General features: G+C 37.6%; 1 protein-coding gene across 1 annotated transcript in view; it reads right to left on the reverse strand.

Moving 5' to 3' along the window:
* CCDC178 (coiled-coil domain containing 178) overlaps nt 1-22,638 on the reverse strand; it is a 163,557-nt gene that overhangs the window by 36,634 nt on the left and 104,285 nt on the right. Inside the window, exon 12 of the mRNA XM_069099541.1 lies at nt 17,513-17,696. Within this exon, the coding sequence (XP_068955642.1) occupies nt 17,513-17,696 (184 nt within the window). The remainder of the gene's footprint in view (nt 1-17,512; nt 17,697-22,638) is intronic.

Below are 22,638 nucleotides of genomic sequence, written 5' to 3' on the forward strand. Positions count from 1 at the left end.
TGATGATGATGATGATGATGATGATGATGATGATGATGATGATGATGGAGGAGGAGGAGGAAAAGGAGTTGGAGGGGGAGGAACAAGTGGCCTTTGGCCCCAACCTCATGCTTCCCCTCTTGGAAGGAATGAAAATCTCCCTTGGAGAAAGGTGGGGGAAGAAAAGGCTAGACCTGTCTATTCTGCCTCCCTTCAAATCAAACACCATGAGAGGCCTTGCCACATGGGGCCTAAATCTACCAACTGAGAATATATTGACAAGACAGTGATAAGGAGTTATTCTGTTTCTGTGAGCAAAGCACCAGGTATAATAGACTGTGATCCTAAGGAAAAGGTATTTACTTACTTATTAACTTAATCAAAGGTACTAGCTTGTTTATCAATTAATTAATCAACAAGTCCTTATTAAGCACTGGGAATGCCAAAAACAAAACCGAATTAGCCCATCCTTATCTTCTCTGGGGAGGCAATGGAGGAAAGAGGAGGAGAACATGGATGAATATAAGTACATACAAAACATAATTACAAAGTCATTTTGAAGGGGTACAAGCAACATGAAATGCCTCATGTCGAAGATGCTACCTGAGCTGACTTGAAGGAAGTCAGGGATTCCAAGAGGCAGAGGGGTATAAGAAATACTTTCTAGGGATGGGGAATGGTCACCCATGGAGAGGTGGAGTAGGGAGATCAAAAGGTCCTCTGCTCTGGGGTAACCATGAAAAGCTTGACGTTCCTCCAGAATATCTCCTAGTGGGAAAGAGATATAAATTCCTGACAAAATTTCATAATGTAATACCGGAGGGATGGTGTAAAAATGCCTAGAAAAAGAAATGTTGAATATAAAGAACTAGTATGACATCATCAAAAGCAGGTCATGCCACATAAATGGGGGAATATACAACAGGCCTGCTGTATGTACACTTTTTTTTACCACCTTTTTTCTTATCTTTTTAAACTATTTTTTTGATGAATGGAATCATCACTACTCCAAGTCAAGAATGTATCAGCTGCTCTGCTTTTGGCAATGGGCTATGGCAGACACCCCTTACTATAGCATTATCTATGGTCATTTTATGATCTATTTTCTGAAATCTCTCTCCTCTTTTTGTACAGGCAGCCTGTTGTGCAGTCCCTTGACAACAGCCGTTCCATTGATTCTCACTCAAGTGCTCTGGCTCCTTATATGTATGTATCTTAACATCCTGAGATTAACATTGATCCTGTATCATTTATGTATTGATCCTATTTACAATTAATTGATTTTGTCCTTTAACTGCTTAAGCCATGGCTCCTTGTCTCTGAATTTAGTTAGGCTGGCCTATAATGGATTAAGTCTAAAAGTTCAGCTTTTCTTGTTTCAAGGAACTTAACTGATCTTGGGAAATGTATGTGAAATCAAGGGAGTCAATCCTGATATCTTTACACCACAAAGCTATCCTTCAGCAATGTCTGGTTTGCTGTTCAAATGCCTGGGCTGCTGCCTCACACCGGGATCCAAGCCATGAGAATTTCTTAGTCTCATGAGAGAAGAAGGGGCGGGGGTAGGAGTTGTTACTAGCCCACATTACCAAACTTTCAACCAATCTGTTGTTCCTGTACCTCAGCTTAGTAACCAATCATTTTATCCCTGATCCCATGATGTCATCTACCCCGTTATGTTCTTTGTTCTATAAAAGGGAAGCTGTCCTTTTACTCAGGCTCTTCTGGCATAAATGGAGGCAAGATATTGACCTATTTATTGGCAGGCCTGTGCTTGTCCTTCATTCTCAAAGAGGACCACAACATCAGGGAGATAATGGCGTGACTTTCAGTGGACTTGTATTTGTGTAAGGGAGGGCAGTACAAATTCACCAGCCTCACTCTATCCTCCAGAACCATCTGAGTCCAGTGACCAGATATTCATCAGGATGACTGGAGATGGCCTAGGATGCAATGGGAGACCCTGGCCCTTTTGGGCTAAGGTCTTTTAAGGTTCTGCTTTTGAGTGATATAATGCCCATTCAATAAATAGACCTCATTGCCCCTGTTAATAAATGTTATCTTGCTTGGAGAATGGCCTCAGTTTACCCTTTTGTTCAATTTAAAATGTGACAATATAATGCTACTGCCACCAACTAAGACCATGCCTTCTGTTTGTTGCTGTAAGAAGGATTTCTCATTGGCTACCATCTTGGTGTATTAGATTCTGCTTCCCAGATATCCCCATGAGAGGAAGTTTTGAATTCTGGTCATCTACTTCCAGGTATCAAGGCAGAAAATTAATGAACTTAAAGTGAAAAACTTGGGTGTAATTTAAACAATATCACTATGTGTTATCATCATTGGTTAAGTCAAACAATGTAGGAACAAGTAAAACTTAAAAAAAAAATAAAGGAGCAACCTAGAACGAAAGTGACAAAGCACAAGAAAAATATCTTGTCAGGAAAAAGACATTTTAATATCCAGGTCTCAGTGAACATGGGATAAACTGCATTTTAAAAGATGAATTTTAGGGCTAGAAGCAATTTAATTTTCAATTCCATTCAATAATCACTTCTTAAGAATCTAATGTGTGAATACATTTGTGTTACACACTGGAAGAGATACAAAGTTTAGAAAAGATATGGTTTCTGCCTTGCACTCATTTTGAAATTGGAGACTAAAGGGTAAAGGCCCTAAGAGCCATGAAGTACCTTTAATGAAACATCTCATCATCTGTAAAGCAGGATGTGAATGTGCCTCAGTGCCCAAATTTGGCTTAGATTTCTCTTAATGCCTAATCTCTTATATCCTACTCTCTCCAAAACTTCCTCAGTAACTCAGGCCAGAATGGAAAGAAACATTCAAAATCACTAATCTAGTGTCAGGATAAACTGTTTAAGATTATACCAAAGAACTCAGAAGGCAGCTAGAGGACAAATCACTAAGCATAGCACAAAATCTTGAGTCAGCCTTAGGTCAGTGAGTTCTACTCACCATTCATTAAGTTGTATTTCCCAAGCAGTGGACTAGGAAGTGTATGGTAACCAGAGCCCAGAAAAAGAAACAATAAAGAGAACTGGTCCATATAATGTGTTTACAACTCAGAGTTAAGTAGGGAGTAGATAGCCTGGCCACATGGATAGAATGCTGGACTCAGTTTCAAGAAGACTTGAGTTTGCATCCTGACTCAGACTCGGATATATAAGCCTTGCTTTTCCTAATCTGTAAATTGAGGAGAATAATAGCATCTACTTCATAAGATTGTTATGAGAACTGAATGAAATAATATCTATAAAGCACTTTGGAAGTTTTAAAGTAGTATATAAATAGCAGCTACTATTACCTTTATTGTAATAATTATTTCCCCCATCTGGTAGATTAAGAAGTTGAGACTCAGAGTGCCTGGGCTATCAGGAATGCTTTTGATTCAGAGATCTTGCCAAAAAAATTATGATACATTTAGGCTTTAAGGTAGTTGTTTTTAAAGCCATAGTCACTCCTTTTTAATCCCACAGTTAGAAAACAGTTGCCCCAACAAAACCTAATAAAAATGACACTGCTAAAAAAAAATGCCAAAAATTTTGCTCAGAGGTACTATTTACCAGTTGAGTCTATTCTAATATAAACAAGGCATAAAAAATTATAAAAATATCTGATCAAAATTCATTTCCAAATAGATAAACTGTCAGGAGATTAAGCAAACAATTCTCAAAAGAAGAAGTGCAAGCTATTAATAACCATATGAAAGAATGTTCTAAATAATAAGAGAAATGTAAATCAAAGCAACCTTGAGGTTTTACCTCATGGCTCACAAATTGGCAAAGATAACCAATGATGGGAGTAGTCAATATAAGAGGAGTTGTGCAAAGATGGGCATACTAATGATTCTTATAAAACTGGGAACTGGTATAACCACTCCAGAAAACAATTTAAAATTTGCAAATAAAATGATTAAAATGCTCATACTCTTTGACCCAGAAATTTCACAGTTTGTCATATACTCCTAGAAAGTGATTGAGGAAAAGCAAAAAAAAAAAAAAAAAAAGCACCAAAAAAAAAAAAATTTTTATGACAGCCCTTTTTATTAAAAAAAAAATTAAAATAAATAAAAGCAAACAAAAAGAAAAAAAAAATTTAAAAAAAAGAATAAAAAAAAAATGCTGCAACTCTTTGACATATAAAATAGATTGTTATACATCACAAGAAAGTAATTGAGAAAAAAAAAAAAAAAAAAAAAAAAAGGCTCCATATACAACAAAATGTTGATGACAGCCCTTTTTGTTATAGTAAAGAACTGGAAATAAGTAGATGCCTATCAAGTGGAGAATGGTTAAATGAATTGTTGTGCATGAATGTAATGGAATATTACCGGGCTATAAGAAACATGATGAATACCAGGATGCAGGAAAAAAAACCTTACATGACTAAAGCAGAGGAAAGTAAGCAGATCCAGGAAAGTAACAAACACAATGACAACAATGTAAGGAAATAACAGTAACCACAAAACAACCAAAATTGAATGCTTCAAAATTTAAAAGACTATGTTTTACATGATTGCATATTATAATCTATAGCAAACTGCTTGCCTTCTCAAGGGGGGGGCAGAGGCAAGGGTGGGGGAAGGAGAGAATTTGGAACTTAAAATTGAAAAATTTTCAAAATAATTTGCAAATATCATTTTTAATTATTTCAAAACTATTTTTACATGTAACTGGAAAAATATAAAAATCAAAATTAAAAAGATCAAGATTGGTCCTAAAGAAGAGACATTAGAAGATATCTTTGCCTGTTCCTTTATAAAGATTGTAATCCATGGAGGTGAAATATTGCATATAATATCAAATTAATTTGATATGTTGATAGGTTTTGACAATTTTTTTCTTTTCCTCTTTTTAAAAAAAGTCTTTGTAGGCATGGAGTTTAGATAGCTGAGTAGAGGCAGTGATTTACCTGAGTTCTTGCAAATAGACCCCTAAAAAACCTTTAAAATAATGTCTCATAATGAATTCTGGAGTAGCAGAACCAAGAAAAGGATGGGGCAAAAAAATTTTCCAGGCAAAGATATCTTTGAATGTCAGTAGGAAAGGGCTGTCTCACTGGGTTAAGAGTGGAATGCAGTCCAGCGCAGGTCACAGTACAGGCTATGCCCAACAAGTCACCAGCAGGCTTTAGGAGTGACTGAATAGACAGCTCTGTCAGTTTCCTGAGCTCCCAGCCCACAGAAGGTAAGGGAGTCAGACAACTGCTCAGAAGGAGATTACAAAAGATCATTTGCTGGCACTGTAAGTGGGACTCTGCTGCATTGCCTACACATGGTTCCTGGTCACATTCCCAGGGCAAAGAGGAACATTACCAGAAGCTGAGACATTAGTCCTTGTTCCAGTTCAGAAAACAGTACCTTTGGTGACTCACAGACCAGGAGAACTGTGACCACACCACTCCTTAAATCATACCACCTTGAAAGAACTGAGAGATGGCAAACCCACTGAGCTAGCTCTGAAAACAGAAGCACACAGATCCTAAAGATTGGAACAGTGTCCCCTCAACCCTTGGAGTAGAGTCCTATTTTGACATAAAGTTAAAAGTAAATAAATAAGCTAGAGAAAAAAAATGAGCAAAAAACAACAACAAAGAAAGTTACTGACAACAGAAAGTTACTACGGTGAGAGGGAAGATCAAAACACAAACTTGGAAGACAATGATTAAATTAAAGCAGCTACATGCAAAACCTCAAAGAAAAATGCGAATTGGTCTCAGATCCCAGAAGAGCTCAAAAAGGGTTTTAGAAACCCAATAAGAGAGGTGGAAGAAAAATTGGGTAAAGAAGGGAGAACAAGGCAAGAAAATCATGGGGAAAAAAGAGGGAACAGTTTGGTAAAGGAGGAACAAAAATTACTAAAGAAAATAACACCTTGGAAAACAGAATAAGCCAAATAGCAAAAGAGGCACTAAAATCCACTAGAGAGAAGAACTTCTTAAGAAGCAGAATTGAGGGGCGGCCAGGTGGCTCAGCGAGTAAGAGCACCGGCTCCAGTGTCGGGATGACCTGGATCGAATCCCGAGCTCAGATACTCAGCACCACACCCAGAAATAACTGGCCGTGTAACCTTAAGCAAGTTACTTAACCCCAGTTGCTTAAAAAAAAAAAAGAAGCAGAATTGAGGGAGTGGCTAGGTGGTGCAGTGAATAGAGCACCAGCCTGGAGTCAGGAGACCTGAGTTCAAATCTGGCCTCAGACATTTAACACACACACACACACACACACACACATACAAAACCAGCCATGTGACCTTGGGCAAGTCACTTAACCCCAATTGCCCTCCAAAAAGCAAAAAAAAAGGCAGAATTGAGTAAGTAGAAACTAATGACTCCATGAGACATCAAGAAACAATAAAACAATAAATTCAAAAGAACAGAAAAATAGAAAAAATGTAAAATATCTCATCAGAAAGAAAAATAAATAACTGACCTAGAAAATAGATCAAGGAGAAATAATTTAAGAATTATTGGGCTAGGCAGCTAGGTGGTACAGTGAATAGAGCACTGGCCCTGGAGTCAGAAGGACCTGAGTTGAAATCCAGCCTCAAACACTTAACACTTACTAGCCATGTGACCTTGGGCAAGTCACTTAACACCAATTGCCCCTCCAAAAAAAAAAGAAAAGAATTACTGGATTACCTGAAAGTCATGATAAAACAAAACAAAACTAGATATAGTTCAAGAAATCATCAAAGAAAACTACCCTGATATCCTGGACCCAGAGGGTAAAATAGAAATTGAATCTACCAATCACCTCCTGAAAGAGCCTAAAATGAAAACTCTCAGGAATATTACAACCAAATTCTGGAGCTCCCAGGTCAAGGAGAAAATAGTGCCAGGAAGAAACTATTCAAATATTGTGGAGCCACGGTCAGGATAACACAAGATTTAGCAGCTTCTGCATTAAAGAATTGGAGGGCTTGCGATATGATATTCCAGATGGCAAAAAAGCTAGGATTACAGCCAAGAATCACCTACACAGCAAAACTAAGCATAATCCTTCAGAAGAAAAAATGAAAATTTAATGGAATTGGAGACTTTCAAGAATTCCTAATGAAAAGACCACAGCTGAATCAAAACTTTTACTTTCAAATATACAACTCGAGAAAAGTATAAAAAGGTAAATATGAAAGAGAAATCAGAAGGAACTTGATATGATTAAACTTTTACAATCCTACAGGGGAAATGATACTTGTAACTCCTAAGAAATTTATCATTATTAGGACAGTTAGAAGAAGTGTATATAGACAGAGTGCACAGATATAAGTTGACTATGATGGAATGAAACACAAAAAAGTAAAATTAAGTAATGAGAAAAATGGATGCACCAGAAGAATAGGGGAGAGAGAGATAGAATAGGGTAAATTATATAAGATAAGCACAAAAGAGCCAGTAGCGGGGCAGGAGAGGGGAGGACAGTGGAATTGGCTTTAAAAGGAAGGACATCCACACTCAGTTGGGTATAGATATCTATCTTACTCTACCAGGAAGTAGAGAGGAAGAAAAGAAATAGGTAAGGGCCCAGACAGAATGGAGATTGCATTGGGAGAGACAGCAGTCAGAAGAAAAACAGTTTTTCAAAACTACTTCCAGGAACCAAGCTGGCGGAGTAAGCAGTACATCACCATAATTCTCCCATATTCACCTCCAAACAAACATAAAACAGTACCCCAAAACAAAGCCTGGAACAGCAGAAACAGCAAAAAGATAGGCTAAAAAAATCTTTTAGCCCAAGAAACTTGGAAAGTCAACAGCAAAGGTCTGTCTCATTCAGGAAAAAGGAGAGTACAGTCCAGAACAGAAATGATTCCAGCAAACCAGCAGCAAGCTCCCCCACAGCAAACCAGTGGGAGATACTGAGTCCCAGTGTGGCACAACAGGCAAACATCAACATCAGGACCCCCTCCCCCAACACACATGCTTGAACATAGCCAGGGGAAATAGGCATATTCCAGCTCTAAGAACATGCTCCAGCATAACCCCAGGCAGACAGGTAGCCTGCAGCAGCCAGATCATCATGGGCTTCAGTGTAGCCCCAGGAAAATGCAGAAACACATCACTGACCTCAACACATACCAGACACCAGCACTAGGACCCCAATCCAGCACCAGGTAAGCTGCCAGACCCCTACAGCCTCCAGCAGCACCACCCAACCTCCACCTGAACCCTTCAGTGTAGTGCCAGAAATGAGGATCCCCCTAAGGCCTCACAGCAACATCAGTGCAGCACTAGGCAAATAGCCTGGGTTTGTAGCCCTGGTACAAGAAGCCTAAGACAATGCCCCTTCCACTCTGGAAGCAGAACTCAAATTTAAATGAAGGAAAAAGCCCAAAAAGGATGAGCCAAAAAAAAAAAAAAAGTAGGTGTTGAGTAAAGGTTGGCAGGGTAGGGAGGGGAGGAACTCACAGAAGAGAGGGAAGACCAGGGAGATGGTAAAAAAGAAGCAAAACATTGTCTAAAAGGGAAAGGGTAAAAGGGGAGAAAGGACAAACAAGAGGAAAAAGAGGATGGAAGGAAATACATAGTAATCATAACTGTGAATGTGAATGGAATGAACTCTCCCATAAAACAGAAGTAGACAGCAGAATTGATAAAAACAAACAAAGAAACAAAAACCCAGAATCGTATAATATGTTGATTACAAGAAACACATTTCAAGCAGAGAAACAGAAAATGAATACAAGATGGTGCTGGAGCAGAATCGATTACACTTCAGCTCAAGTAAAAAAAGCAAGGGTAGCAATCCAGATCGCAGATAAAGAAAAAGCAAAATAGACTCAATTAAAGGAGAAAAGGAAGTAAAGTAGATCCTGCTAAAAGGTACCATAGACAATGAAGTAATATCAGTACTAAACATATATGCACCAAGTGGTATAGTATCCAAATTTTTTTTGCACTTAATAGTATTTTATCTTTTTTCCAATTATATGTAAAGATAGTTTTCAACATTCATTTTTGTAAGATTGTGAGTTCCAAATTTGTCTCCCTACTTCCCTTCCCTCCCCCCTCCCCAAGACAGCAAAAAATTTGATATAGGTTTTACATGTACAATCATGTTAAATATGTTGGGAAAGAAGAATCAGAGCAATAGTAAAAAACCATAAAGGGGGGGGGGGTGAAAATAGTAACCTTTGATCTGTATTCAGACCGTACTGTCTGGATGTGGATAACATTTTCCATCATGAGTCTTTTGGAATTGTCTTGGATCACTGTACCACTGAGAAGAGCTAAGTCTATCACAGTTGATTATTACAGAATGTTGCTGATGCAAAAATTTTAAATAGAATATTAACAAGTAGATTATAACAATATATCACAAAAATCATACACTATGACCAGATTGGATTTATACCAGGGAATCAGGACTGGCTTAATATTAGGAAAACTATCAGCATAACTGACCATATCAATAACAAAACCAAGAGAAGTCATATGATTATCTCAATAGAAGCAGGAAAAGCTTCTGAGAAAATACAATACTCATTCCTATTAAAAACACAAGAAAGAAGAAGAATCAATGGATATTTCCTCTCAGTGATAAGGAGTATCTATCTAAAACCATTAGCAAGCATTCTCTTAAATGAGGTAAGCTAGAAGCCTTCTTAATAAGAGTAGGGTGAAGCAAGGATGCCTATTATCATCACTATTATTCAGTATTGTACTAAAAATGCTAGCTAGAGCAATAAGACAAGAAAAAAATTGAAAGAATTAGAATAAGCAAGAAGGAAACAAAATCATCATTCTTTGCGGGTGATATAATGTTGTACTTGGAGAATCCTAGAGAATCAATCAAGGTCAAAATGATGTAGATGTAAAGAGAGATATTAAAAGAAGATCTGAAGAAGACAGAACAGTCTTATCAGACTTATGAACAGTCCAATAATTTATGAATAAATAAGAGATAGAGAGCAAAGAGGTATAAAATTGATCATTTTGACTGCATAAATTTAAAAGATTTTGTACAAATAAAACAAATGTAGCCAATATCAGAAGGAAAGCAGAAAATCAGGGAAAAAAAACATTTTAAAGACTTTCTCAGATAAAAGTCTCATATCTTAAATATAGGAAAACTTTGTAAAAATCTATAAGAATACAAGTTATTTCACAATCAAACAGTAAAAGGCAGTTTTCCAAAGAAGAAATCAAAACAATTTATAGTCATATAAAAAATTCTCTAAATAACTATTATTTAGAGAAATGCAAATTACAACCTTGAGATACCGTGTTTCCCCAATAATAAGACACTGTCTTATTAGTTTTTTGGACAGAAAAACACCAGGGGGCTTATTTTCAGGGGAGGGCTTATTTTAATGAACATTGACAGCAATTTTAATAAACAGGTAAATGTGAACAAAAAAATGTACCTTCATTCAATAAGCAAATCACTTGGGAAGAACAGGATGACGTGCTCACTATTGCAGCTCTGATTGGATGCAGCTAGGAGCGCGGTGTGCATTTCACCCGGGGGGGGAGGGGACGGTGCATACAGAGGGTACCATAATGTAGCGTGTAGTGCAGGGGATCACCTTCACTACAGTAGCAATCTCAATAGGGCTTATTTTCAGGGGAGGGCTGATTTTACAGGAATCTTACACTGTAAGGGGAGGGCTTATTTTCGGGATAGGTCTTATTATCGGGGAAACACGGTATCATTTTATACCTATCAGACTGGCTAAAATGGTTGAAGGGGGAAGTGACAAATGGTGGAAAAGATGTGGAAAAATTGTGACCCATTCATTGTCGGTGGAATTGTGAACTGATCCAACCATCTTGGAGAGCAATCTGGAATTATGCACAAAGAGTTATTAAACTGCCTATTCCCTTTAATCAAGCCATACCACTACTAGGTCTATTTCCAAAGATGATTAGGGAAAAAGGAAAAGAACACATACATTTTAAAATATTTATAGCAGCTGTCTTTGTGGTGGCAAAGAACTGGAAATTGCTGGGATACCTGTTAGGTGGGGGATAGCTATACAAGTTGTGGTCTATGATCATGATGGAATACTACTGTGCTATCAGAAATGATGAGCTTGATGATTTTAGAAAAATATAGTTATACTTGCACAAAATAATGAAGAGCAAAATGAGCAGAACCAAGAATACACTGTATACAGTAACAGCAATACTGTTTTAAGAACAACTTTAAGTGACTAATTCATTCTGTTATAAACACCCAAATTAATCATAAAGGTCATATGAAGGAGGAAGGTATTTGTATTCAGAGAAAAATCTGAAAAATAGAAAAACACATAGAAAATGACTTCACATATATGTATGTACACATATTTGTGTGTAATAACTATCTCTAAGGAGTAGGGGGAGGAAGAAAAAAAGAAATATACACAATAACTTTATTATATATTTAAAAGGGATAGCAAGTTGTACATAATAAACAGTTTCATGTGCAATTTTCTTTTTATTATTCTGCTATTATGGAAATGCTTGCTTTATTTCATAAATTAAAAATAAAATTAAAAAGAGAAACTAAAAAACTAGCTGAAATAATTAACAACTTTAATAATGTTTCAGGATATAAAATAAACCCTTTATTATATATATAAATATTAAATATATAGATATATAATATATATAGATATAAAATGTATATATAGATATATAAATATAATATATAAAATAAACCATAAATCATCAGCATTTCTATATATTACTTCAAAAGTCAAAGACTAAAAGATATATAGAAAAAATCCATTAAAAATAGTTGTAGAGGTGGCCAGGTAGCACAGCGAGTAAGAGCACTGGCTCCAGTGTTAGGATGACCTGGAGATCGAATCCTGGACTGAGACACTTAGCACCCACCCAGAAACACCTGGCCGTGTAACCTTGAGCAAGTTACTTAACCCCAATTGCTTAGGGGTGGCCAGGTGGCTCAGCAAGTAAGAGCACCGGCTCCAGTGTCAGGATCAAATCTGGGCTCCGATACTCAGCACCACACCCAGAAATAACTGGCCATGTAACCTTGAGCAAGTTACTTAACTCCAATTGCTTTAAAAAAAAATAGTTGTAGGCAATATCAAATACTTGGAAATCTATCTGCCAACACAAACCCAGGAACTACATGAACAGAATTACAAAACACTTTTCATTCAAATAAAGACAGATCTAAACAATTGGAAAAATATTAATTATTCATTGGTAGATCAAGCCAATATAATAGAAATGACAATTCCACCTAAAATGTATTTATTTATTCAGTGTCATACAAAGATACCAAAAACTATTTTATACATCCAGAAAATTAATAACAAAATTCATTTGGGGAGAATAAAAGGCCAAGAATATCAAAGAAATGAATTAAAAAAGTTAAGGAATGTGGCTTGGCCATATCTGATTTCAAACTGTATTACAAAATGGTAATTATCAAAACAAACTGGTACTGGCTAAGTAATAGACTGGCAGATCAGTGGATCAGATTAAGTACACAATACACAGTAGTACATGATTATAGTAATCTAGTGTTTGATAAATGTATAGCTCTAAGCTTTGTGGACAAGAACTCGCTATTTGATGAAAACTGCTGGGAAAATTAGAAAGCAGTTTGGCAGAAACCAGGTATAGACCAGCATCTCACATTGTAAGGTCAAAAAAGGTACATGATTTAGACATGAAGGATGATACCATAAGCAAACTATGGGAACATCAGATTGTTTACCTGTCAGATATATGGATAAGGGAAGAATTTATGACCAAGTAAGAGAGAGAAAGCATCATGAAATGTAAAATGGGTAATTTTGATTACATTAAAACCAATGCAGCCAGGATTTGAAGGAAAGCAGAAAACTAGAGGAAAAAAATATGGCAAGTTTCTCTGATAAAGGACATTCTCAAATATATAAAAACAGACTCAAATTTATAAGAATACAAATCATTTCCCAATTCATAAATGGTCAAAGGTTTTGAAGGGGCATTGTTCTAGTGAAAAAAAAATCAAAACTATATACAATCATATGAAAAATGTTCTACAGCACTATTAATTAGAGAAATGCAAGTTTTAAAAAAATCTGATGTACTACCTCATGAATATCAGATAGGTTAATATGACAGAAAAAGGAAATGACAAATTTTGGAGGGGACGTGGGAAAATTGGGACAATAATGCACTGTTGCTGGAGTTGTGAATTGATACAACCATTCTGGAAAGGAATCTGAAACTATGCCCAAAAGGCTATAAAAATATACATATTTTTGACCTACTACATCTGTTTCCCAAACGGATGAGAAAAAAGGGAACATGTCCTATTTGTATAAAAATATTTATAGCAACTTTTTTTTTACAGTGACAAATAATTGAAAATCAAAGGGATGACCATCAAATGGTGAATGACTGAACATTTATGGTATACGATTGTGACAGAATATTATTGTTCCATAAGAAATGATGAGCGGGTAGGCTTCAGAAAAACTTGGATTTACATGAACTGATGCTGAGTAAAGTGAGCAGAACCAGGAGAACATTACACATAGTAACAGCAACATTATGTGATGACCAACTTTGATAGTCTTAACTCTTCTCAGCAATAGAAGGATCTAAGACATTCCAAAAGACTCATGATGGAAAATACTATCCACATCCAGAGAAAAAACTATAGAGTCTGAATAAAGATCAAAGCATACTATTTTCTGGTTTTTGTTGTTGTTGTTTCTTTTTTGTGTGTGTGGTTTTTGCCCTTGGTTCTAATTCTTCTTTTCAACATGACTAATGCAGAAATATGTTCAAATGATTGTACATATATAGCCTATATTAGACAGCAAGCCTTCTTGGGGAGGGTGAAGCAGAGAAAGGGAGAGGAAATATATAATTCAAAATCCTATAGAAGTGTTGAAGACTAAAAATAAATAAATATTTTTTAACAAATTAGGGAGGCAGAGTCAAGATGGCAGGTAGAACCAGAACTTCCACAGGGCTCCAGCTCCCACCAACTCCAATTCATGTAAAAGGTGACTCTGAACAAACTTTGGAGCTACAGAACCCACAAAATGACACAGAAAAGCTAACCTCCCACTGAGGACAGCAGGCCGCCAGGGAGCAGCCAGCACAGCACTCTGGGAGCCAACCCCAGCCCCGCACAAGACAGAGGTTTTAGCCTCAGGGTGGACCTGACCGGCTGCCAGCTAGAGGGACATCAGATCACCAGCAGCAGTGGTGGTTTCCAGAGTTATCAGCACATAGAAATTAAGGACAAAGTGAAAGGACAATGCAGTGTGGACTTTGGGATCCAGTAGTTTAGGAGTGCGGTTGGCCTTTATCCCCTGGAGGGAGAAGTCACTGAGGCACGGCAGCAATGCAGGTGCTGCCACATGGCAGCTTCAGCTCCTGGTCTGCAGACTGTAGAGGGACAAAGCAAACAGTCTGAGGCATAATTGCTCTTGCTGTAACCTGCTTGGATCTGGATTGCAGTCTAGGGTGGAGGTCCTGGGGTGTGTGACCAGCTTGCCAGAGTGTGTGGAGGCTTCAGAGAGTACACCCAACTAATACCTTCAGCAGCTGAGAAAACCCCAGCGTTTGGGATGAAGCTCCCCTGTCTGGTGGCAAATTCCTGCTGTGGCAAAAAGCCCAAAAATCAAGAAATTGAGTGACAACATGAGCAGGCAAAGGAAGCAAAGCAAACAGAGCAACCCAACTTTACATGCTTATTTTGGGGACAAAAAGGATTAAAGCATGGAACAGGAAGAAGACAGTGAAGTCAGAACTCCTGCACCAAAAGCTTTAAAGAAAAATATGAGCTGGTTACATGCCATAGAGGAGGTTAAAAAGGATTTTAAAAACCAAATAAGAGAAGTGGAGGAAAAATTTGGAAGAGAAATGAGAACTATGCAAGAAAATTATGAAACGAGAGTCAACAACCTGTCTGAAGAAAATAACACCTTAAAAAAATAGACTAATTCAAATGGCAAAACAGGCTCACAAAGGCAATGAGGAGAAGAATGCCTTAAAAACCTTAATTTCTCAGATGGAAAAAGAATCTCAAAAGCTCACTGAAGAGAATAATTCCTTCAGAATTAGATTGGAGCAAATAGAAGCTAATGACTTTATGAGGAATCAAGATACTATTAAACAGATCCAAACAAGTGAAAAAAAATAGGAGGCAATGTGAAATATCTCTTTGGGAAAACCACAGACCTGGAAAATAGATCCAGGAGAGATAATTTTTAAAGTATTGGACTACCTGAAAGACATGATCAAAATAAGAACCTAGAAATCATCCTTCAAGAAATTCTCAAGGAAAGTTGCCCTGATGTTTTAGAACCAGAGGGCAAAATAGAGGTTGAAAGAATCCACCAATCACCTCCTGAAAAAGGTCCCAAAAAGAAAACTCCTAGGTTTATCATAGCCATGTTCCAGAATTACCAGATCAAGGAGAAAATATTGCAAGCAGCCAGGAAGAAAAAATTTGAATATTGTGGAAACACAATCAGGATAACACAGGACCAGGCAGTTTCCACACTGAGGGATCAAAGGGCTTGGAATATGATATTCCAGAGGTCAAAAGAGCTGGGATTAAAACCAAGAATCACCTATCCAGCAAAACTGAGTATCATGTTCCAGGGGGAAATATGGTCATTCAGTGGAATAGAGGATTTTCAAGCATTCTTGATGAAAAAAACAGAGTTGAATAGAAATTTGGCATTCAGATACAAGAAGCAAGAGAAGCATGAGAAGGTAAACAGGGAAAAGAAATCATAAGGAACTTATCAAAGTTGAACTATTTATACTACTATATAAAAAAACAATAATTGTAACTTATAAAACTTTTCTCAGTATGAGAATAATTGAAGGGAATAAAAATGTATACATATATACACACATACATATATATGTCCATATAGGAGGGTATATGGGCATATACATACATATGTGAATGTGTGTATATATGTGTACAGGTATACATAGATAAAGGGCACAGGACCAGTTTAATGGGAAAGGATGATACTTAAAAGGTGAAATTAAGAGGTGAGAGAGGAATATAACGAGAGGAGATGGGGAAAGACAGACTAGGGTAAACTATCTCATATAGAAGAGGTAAGGGAAAATGATTACAATGGAGGGGAAGAACAGGAAGGCAAAAGGGAATGGGTCAAGCTTATTCTCATTGAATTTGGCTGAGGAAGGGAATGACATACACACTAAATACGGTATCTCCCCCTACAGGAGAGTAGGGGGGAAGGGGATAAGAGGGAAGGCAGGCTCGGGGGGAGGGAAGTTGGAACCACCCACTTTTGACAAAGTACAGGATCAAAGTAGAGAATAGAACAATTGGGAGGTGGGATAGGAGGGAGGGAAATATAATCAGTCTTTTACAACATATCTACTAGGGAAATGTTTTGCATAGCTACACATGTACAACCTATATTGAGTTGCTTATCTTCCCAGTAAGGGTGGGTGACAAAAGAGGAAGGGAATGAATCTGGAATTTAAAGTTTTAAAATCAAATGTTTAATATATATACTATTATCAATATAATTTTACATGTAATTGGGAAATAAGATATTTAGGCACCAGGGCATAGAGATCCACAGTGCAATGTTGGAAAGTTGGAGGGTGTATGGGAGAAGATATGGTAGAGAGCAGACTGGAGGAGGGCATATCCAGTGGAATCACTATTTTGGGGTGGTGGGTAGGGGAAAAATGGGGAGAAAATTTGTAACTCAAAATCTTGCAGAAATGAATGATGTGAACTTGAAGTTAATAAAACTTTTGTCTAAAAAAAAACACAAATTAGGTTAAGGATGCTTTCAGGAAGAGCTGGAAAAACTTATATGAATGGATGCAAAGTGAAATGAAAAAACCATGAGAATATCATACACAGTAACATCAATATTGTATAATAATCAACTATGAATTACTGGCCTTTTCCTAGCAATACAATAATCTAAGATAATTCCAAAGGACTCATGATGAAAAATACTATCCATCTCCAGAGAAAAAAAAAACTGATGAAACCTGAATGCAAATCTTTTTTTTTCTCCCCTTGGTATTCTTTTGTCTTTGTTTTCTTTCACAAGATGACTAATATGGAAATATTTTGCATGACTACACATGTATAACCTATATAAAATTGCTTACCTTCTCAGTAAAGGGGAAGAGGAGGAAGAGGATTTGGAACTGAAATTTTTTTAAATGAATATTTTAAAAAATTATGTCTGTAAGTGGAAAAAAATAAAATATTTGAAAAAATTAAAAATTCTTTGTTATAAGGGATGGTTTTCTGGAAAGTGAGGGAAAGATACAGTGGGGTATATGCATGATGTACAAGTAAAAGATATTGATAATAACCTATTTTTTAAAAAATCAACATAATCAAAGAAAGAGAACTTTTCTCGATACTCAATTATTTTTCTTTCTGGTTTTATCTAATAATCAGTCCTCAACTTACAATACTCAACATGATTACATTTATTGTACTTACTAACTCCTAAGCATGAATTAGAAATAATGTAGCTAACGATGTTTTTAAAACCAAGAACTAATTAAAATATAAAAGGTATACAACCATGAATTTTTTTCTTTCTTCCATTAACCTCTGTTCCCATTCATCTGCTTTCATTTTGGTTGCATTGTAAACATTAATCACATGAGCAATATCTTTTAACAATTTTTGGAGCACTTCATCATGTTTACTCTTCAGTTTCATTAATTCCTGGATTATATCATCATATTCTCCTTTTCTCCTTAAACTGTAAAAAAAGGAAAAGATATGAAAGATACTTACTTTTAATCTCATTCACTGAGCAAAATTATTCAACAGAATCTTCAGAGTAGAAATGGGAAAAAAAAAAATCACATTTGAGCTCACCAGAGAACCCAAGATAGCAAGGTATTCTACCACAATATAATGCTGAAATTGCCATATACACCACTCTCATACTCTTTCATGGTCTATTTCTACAGAAGACTCCTCAATCTATATGCCCAGTTCTCTCTCTCTCTCTCTCTCTCTCTCTCTGTTGCTCTTTCTCTCTCTCTGTCTCAGTCTCTCTCGCTCTCTCTCTCTGTCTCTCTCTTTCTCTTTCCTTTTCTATCATTCTCTCTCTTATGTCTCTTTCTGTCTCTCTATGTATCTGTCTCTCCCTCTTTCTCCTAAACTCCATGTCCACATTACAAACCACCTGCTGAGTATCTCCACCAGCATGTTCTGCAGGCATCCCAAACTTAACATTTAGAAACAAGAATCCATTCTGTTTTCTCCTAAAGCAATCTCTCCTCCAAAATTCCTGATTTCTATTAACAGCATCACTATTCTTCCAAGCACCCAGGCTCATAATCTTAAGAGTTATTCTTGATTCCTCCCTCTACCTCACCTTCCACATTTAGGCTTTCATCACTTATCACCAAGATGAATGCAAAAGCCATATAACTGATTTCACTGCCTCTAATCTCTCCATGTTCAATCCACCCTTCATACCACTACCAATTCATTTTCCCAAAACACAATATGACCATGTCACCCTCATACTCAAAGTTCATCCATGGAGTTTTATTGTCCCCAAGATAAAATGAAAATTTATCAGCAGAACATTTAAAACCCTCCACAATCTAGTTCCTACCTACCTGTATGTAACATTTCATCTTTGCACATGACATTTCTCCCTGGTTTTGTACAAGTATTCTTCCATGTTCATGACGTACTTCTCCCTCATCTTTGTCCCAAAGAATCCCTGACTTCCTTCAAAACTAAATTCGGGTGCCACTTCATATACAAGGTCTTCCCTGAGTCCCCCTACTTGCTAGCATTCTCTCTCTCTTCAAATTTTACACACACACACACACACACACACACACACACACACACACACACACACACACACTTGTGGATTCTCCTCTCCCCACCCTAGTAGAATGTAAACTCTTCAGAACAAGGACTATTGTTTTCGTATAATAATAATTTTTTAAAAGACAAAAAAATTATATAATATAAATATATAATATTAGCATTAATATAGTATTTTCAGGTTTACACAGTACTTTACAAATATCATCTCACTTTACTCTCAAAGCAACCCTGAGAGGTATTTGCTATTATGATCCCCATTTCACAGGTAAGGAAACTGAGGCAGACAAGTTAAGTGATTTATTCATGGTTACATAGCTAGTAAATGTCTGAGGTTGGATTTGATCTTAGTTCTTCCAGACTCCAAGTGTAACACTATGCCTCCCAGCTCTATGCACATAGTCAACACTTAAACTTTGTTGAATTTTTTTGAACTGATGCAGAGTGAACTGAATTCATCCTTACCCTGTTACTGTTCACAATAAGGAAGGCATGCAATTTATTAGAAGGAAGGCAGCAGCTGTGCCCAATAATTCTGCCTCTATCCCTCTCTGAGGCATCCAGTTGTCAGACACCTCTGAAAGCAAAGCTAGCCTGGACTTTGAGAGAGGTGTTTTTAATCTTTCCCTCTTGCTTCTGAGATGGCTGTTCATTCACTAGAGAGGGCTAGAAATCCAAATGAATCCTCAGTGTTGGCTAGCTGGTTGTTGTCCTTTATTCTTAAAGAAGACCAAAATAACATCACTATATTAGTCAAGATACAGTATGTCAGACTGTGGCTAATTAGACCAATATGGGTTCAGAATGTTCTATCATCCAGGTACAAATCGTTCATTTGAACATTTGGGGTATGCAATCAGTTATATCTGTGCGGCTGACTGACATCACACCATCACTTCCCAACAAAATTGTCCGCTAAGAAGGGGTCTCTGTTCTTGCACATGTTGTTGAATCCCTATGGAATAGGCTGTACCTTAAAACAGTATCACTTTGCTGAATAGTATACTACAGGAAGGCCATCCAAATAGTCACCCTCTGTAGGGATTGCACAATTTATGCATGAATCAAAAGATACCACCCATACCATTTTACCATTGCTATCTATCTCAGAGTCCTATGGTGAACAGACAAGTGATGAAGTAGAATGTGTGTATACACTGGGAGACACAATCCTGCACACGGGTGGCCCAGGCTATAGGGTTCCAGGCAACCAAATGTTGATGTAAGTGTCCACAAGTCTTCATGTCTAGCAGTATCAAAGGTCTTAGATCAAGGAATGTTCTGTATAAACCTGTGTTCTGTTCTAGGCATTTCTACTGGAGTTGTCAGGCAGCAAACCCCCTATCAACCATTACTCAGCCCTTTCTGAAGCCACACTGGCTCTCAGATAGATGACCATCTTCCAAGTGAAGGATCAATCTACTGAGGAGGACTCTGACAAGCATCTTGCCTGCAGTGAATAAGAGAGAGACTCACCTGTGATTGCCACAGGACAATCTATTTCCTTTACCTTTGTAGAGATGGACAATGGAAGCATCCTTGAACTCCTGGAGAAGAAACACCTCTTGCCATACAGCCCAGAAAATTTCCATCAGCTTTTGTATGAGCTTTGTAAATCTCAGCTGGAACAGAATCAGCACTAGGTGCTTTGCCATAAAAGAGGAAACAAATGGCATTCAAATTCCTATGGAAATTCTGCTAGAGAGGGATTGACTTCAACCTGAGGTATTCCATCAGTGACTTCAGCATTGATTGATGATGATATGTTGAGAAAACTGTTCAGTCCATCTCTCCAGGATCATGTCCTTATTATTAATCAATGTGACTCCATCAGCTCTAAGTAGAGATACAGCATAGGCTTTTGGCCCATAAATAACTTTCAGAGCATCATAAAAGTGTTTGGGATTGTTGCAATCAGCGTAAAACTGGATTTGATCATTTTTCTTACTGAGTCCAGAATTCTGCATCTTTCTAAATTTCACTTGCACTTTACTTTTTTTTAATTTTTTTTTTATTTTAAAGCAATCGGGGTTAAGTAACTTCCTCAAGGTTATATGGCCAGTTATTTCTGGGTGTGGTGCTAAGTATCTGAGCCCGGATTTGATCCCCAGGTCATCCCGATACTGGAGCCTGTGCTCTTACTCGCTGTGCCACCTGGCCGCCCCTAAGCAATTGGGGTTAAGTAACTTGCTCAAGTTTACACGGCCAGGTGTTTCTGGGTGGGTGCTAAGTGTCTGAGCCCAGGATTCGATCCCCAGGTCATCCTGACACTGGAGCTGATGCTCTTACTCACTGTGCTACCTGGCCGCCCCGTGCACTTTACTTTTGATGGAGTTAAACACTGCTTTCTTAGAAATGGATGAATTATCCTGCTGATAAAACCCATGAAGTTCTCATTTTTCATTTAGAAGCTTCTGAATTTCCCCATCGTTTTCACCAAACCAGTCCTAATGTTTGTGAGTGTTCTCACCCAGTTGAGTAAATGCAGTGCTGGACACCTAATCTCTGAAAGTTGTGCACTTCTTTTCTTGTCCACTGTTGCCAACTGTGTTGGCTCAGCTTTCCCAAGTTAACAATGAACTGTCCCCTCTCAGAATCACTCTAATCTGTTGACATTAAGTCTTCTGGTAGTCATTTTGTCTTGGGGACACCACTTCGGTTGAATTAGAACATTTAACTTGGAGAGGATAAATCTATGATCAGTCCAGCACGCTGCACCACACATCATCTTCGTCACTCACATCCTGTCTCTCTTTTCTCCTTATAATAACACCATCTATTAAATGTCAAAGTTTCCTACAAAGGTGCATCTATGAAGGTTTATTGCATTTACATAAATGTTATGTCAGTGTTGATCATGAGATACCCAAGTCTTCGGTAGTAAGTGACCATGCTGTTGCTGTTTATAACTCGATTTTTCCCAAGGACTCCCTGCCATGTCTAGTAGTCTATGCCTACTCTTGTATAAAGTCACCCAGAACTATAAGTTTGTCTTCTTTTGGCACATGAAGGTCTCTAGGTCTTCAGAAAATTTCCCTTTAACCTCATCAGGATTCATCATGGTGGGAGAATAGGCACTGATGATGGTGGCATGGCACTTTCTGCCAGTGGAAATTGCGCTGTCATGAGCCTGTCATTCACTCCTTGGGTGGGCACACAAGCTTGTTTACAAGATCAGTGTTGACTGTGAAACCTACATCAGTTTCACCATGCTCTCCTTCGCAGTATGCACTCCAGAAAAAGGTGCATCCAGCCCTGGCTTCAATAAGCTGGCCTTCATTTGCCAGTCTTGTTTCACTCAGGGCTGCTATTTGGATATGACGCCTGTTAATTTCTCTCACAACAAGAGCTGTTCATCTTTCAGGTCTATTACACTTGTTTGTTGTCCATAAACATACACATATTCCATGTATCAATTGTGAGTGGAATCATCTTTGCAGTTTTTGCATTTCAACCACAAATGGGATTCCCACCTACCACCGTAAGCAGGCCAGGGCTGGATAAAGCAGACAATTTTTAGGACATCTTTTCTAGCTCCTTCCTCACACCAGAAGGTGAACAGTGTGGCTTAAAAGGCTGCCAAATCTCACTGCTGCTTCCAGTGAAATGACAACCCTACAGCCTGGGCCACCTATGTGCAGGGTTGTGACTCCCAGTGTATCCACACCTCCTGCTTCATCACTTGTCTGTTTACCACAGGATTCTGAGATAGATAAAAATGGTAAAATGGTATGGGGGGTACCTTTTGATTCATGCATAAATTATGCCGTCCTAACAGAGGGTGACTATTTGGATGGCCTTCCTGTAGTATACTATTCAGTAAAATGATACTGTTTTAAGGTACAGAC

Source organism: Petaurus breviceps, unplaced genomic scaffold (genome assembly GCF_028583685.1).
Source record: "Petaurus breviceps papuanus isolate PSGF00001 unplaced genomic scaffold, PetGlider_PUasm1.0 38, whole genome shotgun sequence".
Lineage (NCBI taxonomy): Eukaryota > Metazoa > Chordata > Mammalia > Diprotodontia > Petauridae > Petaurus > Petaurus breviceps.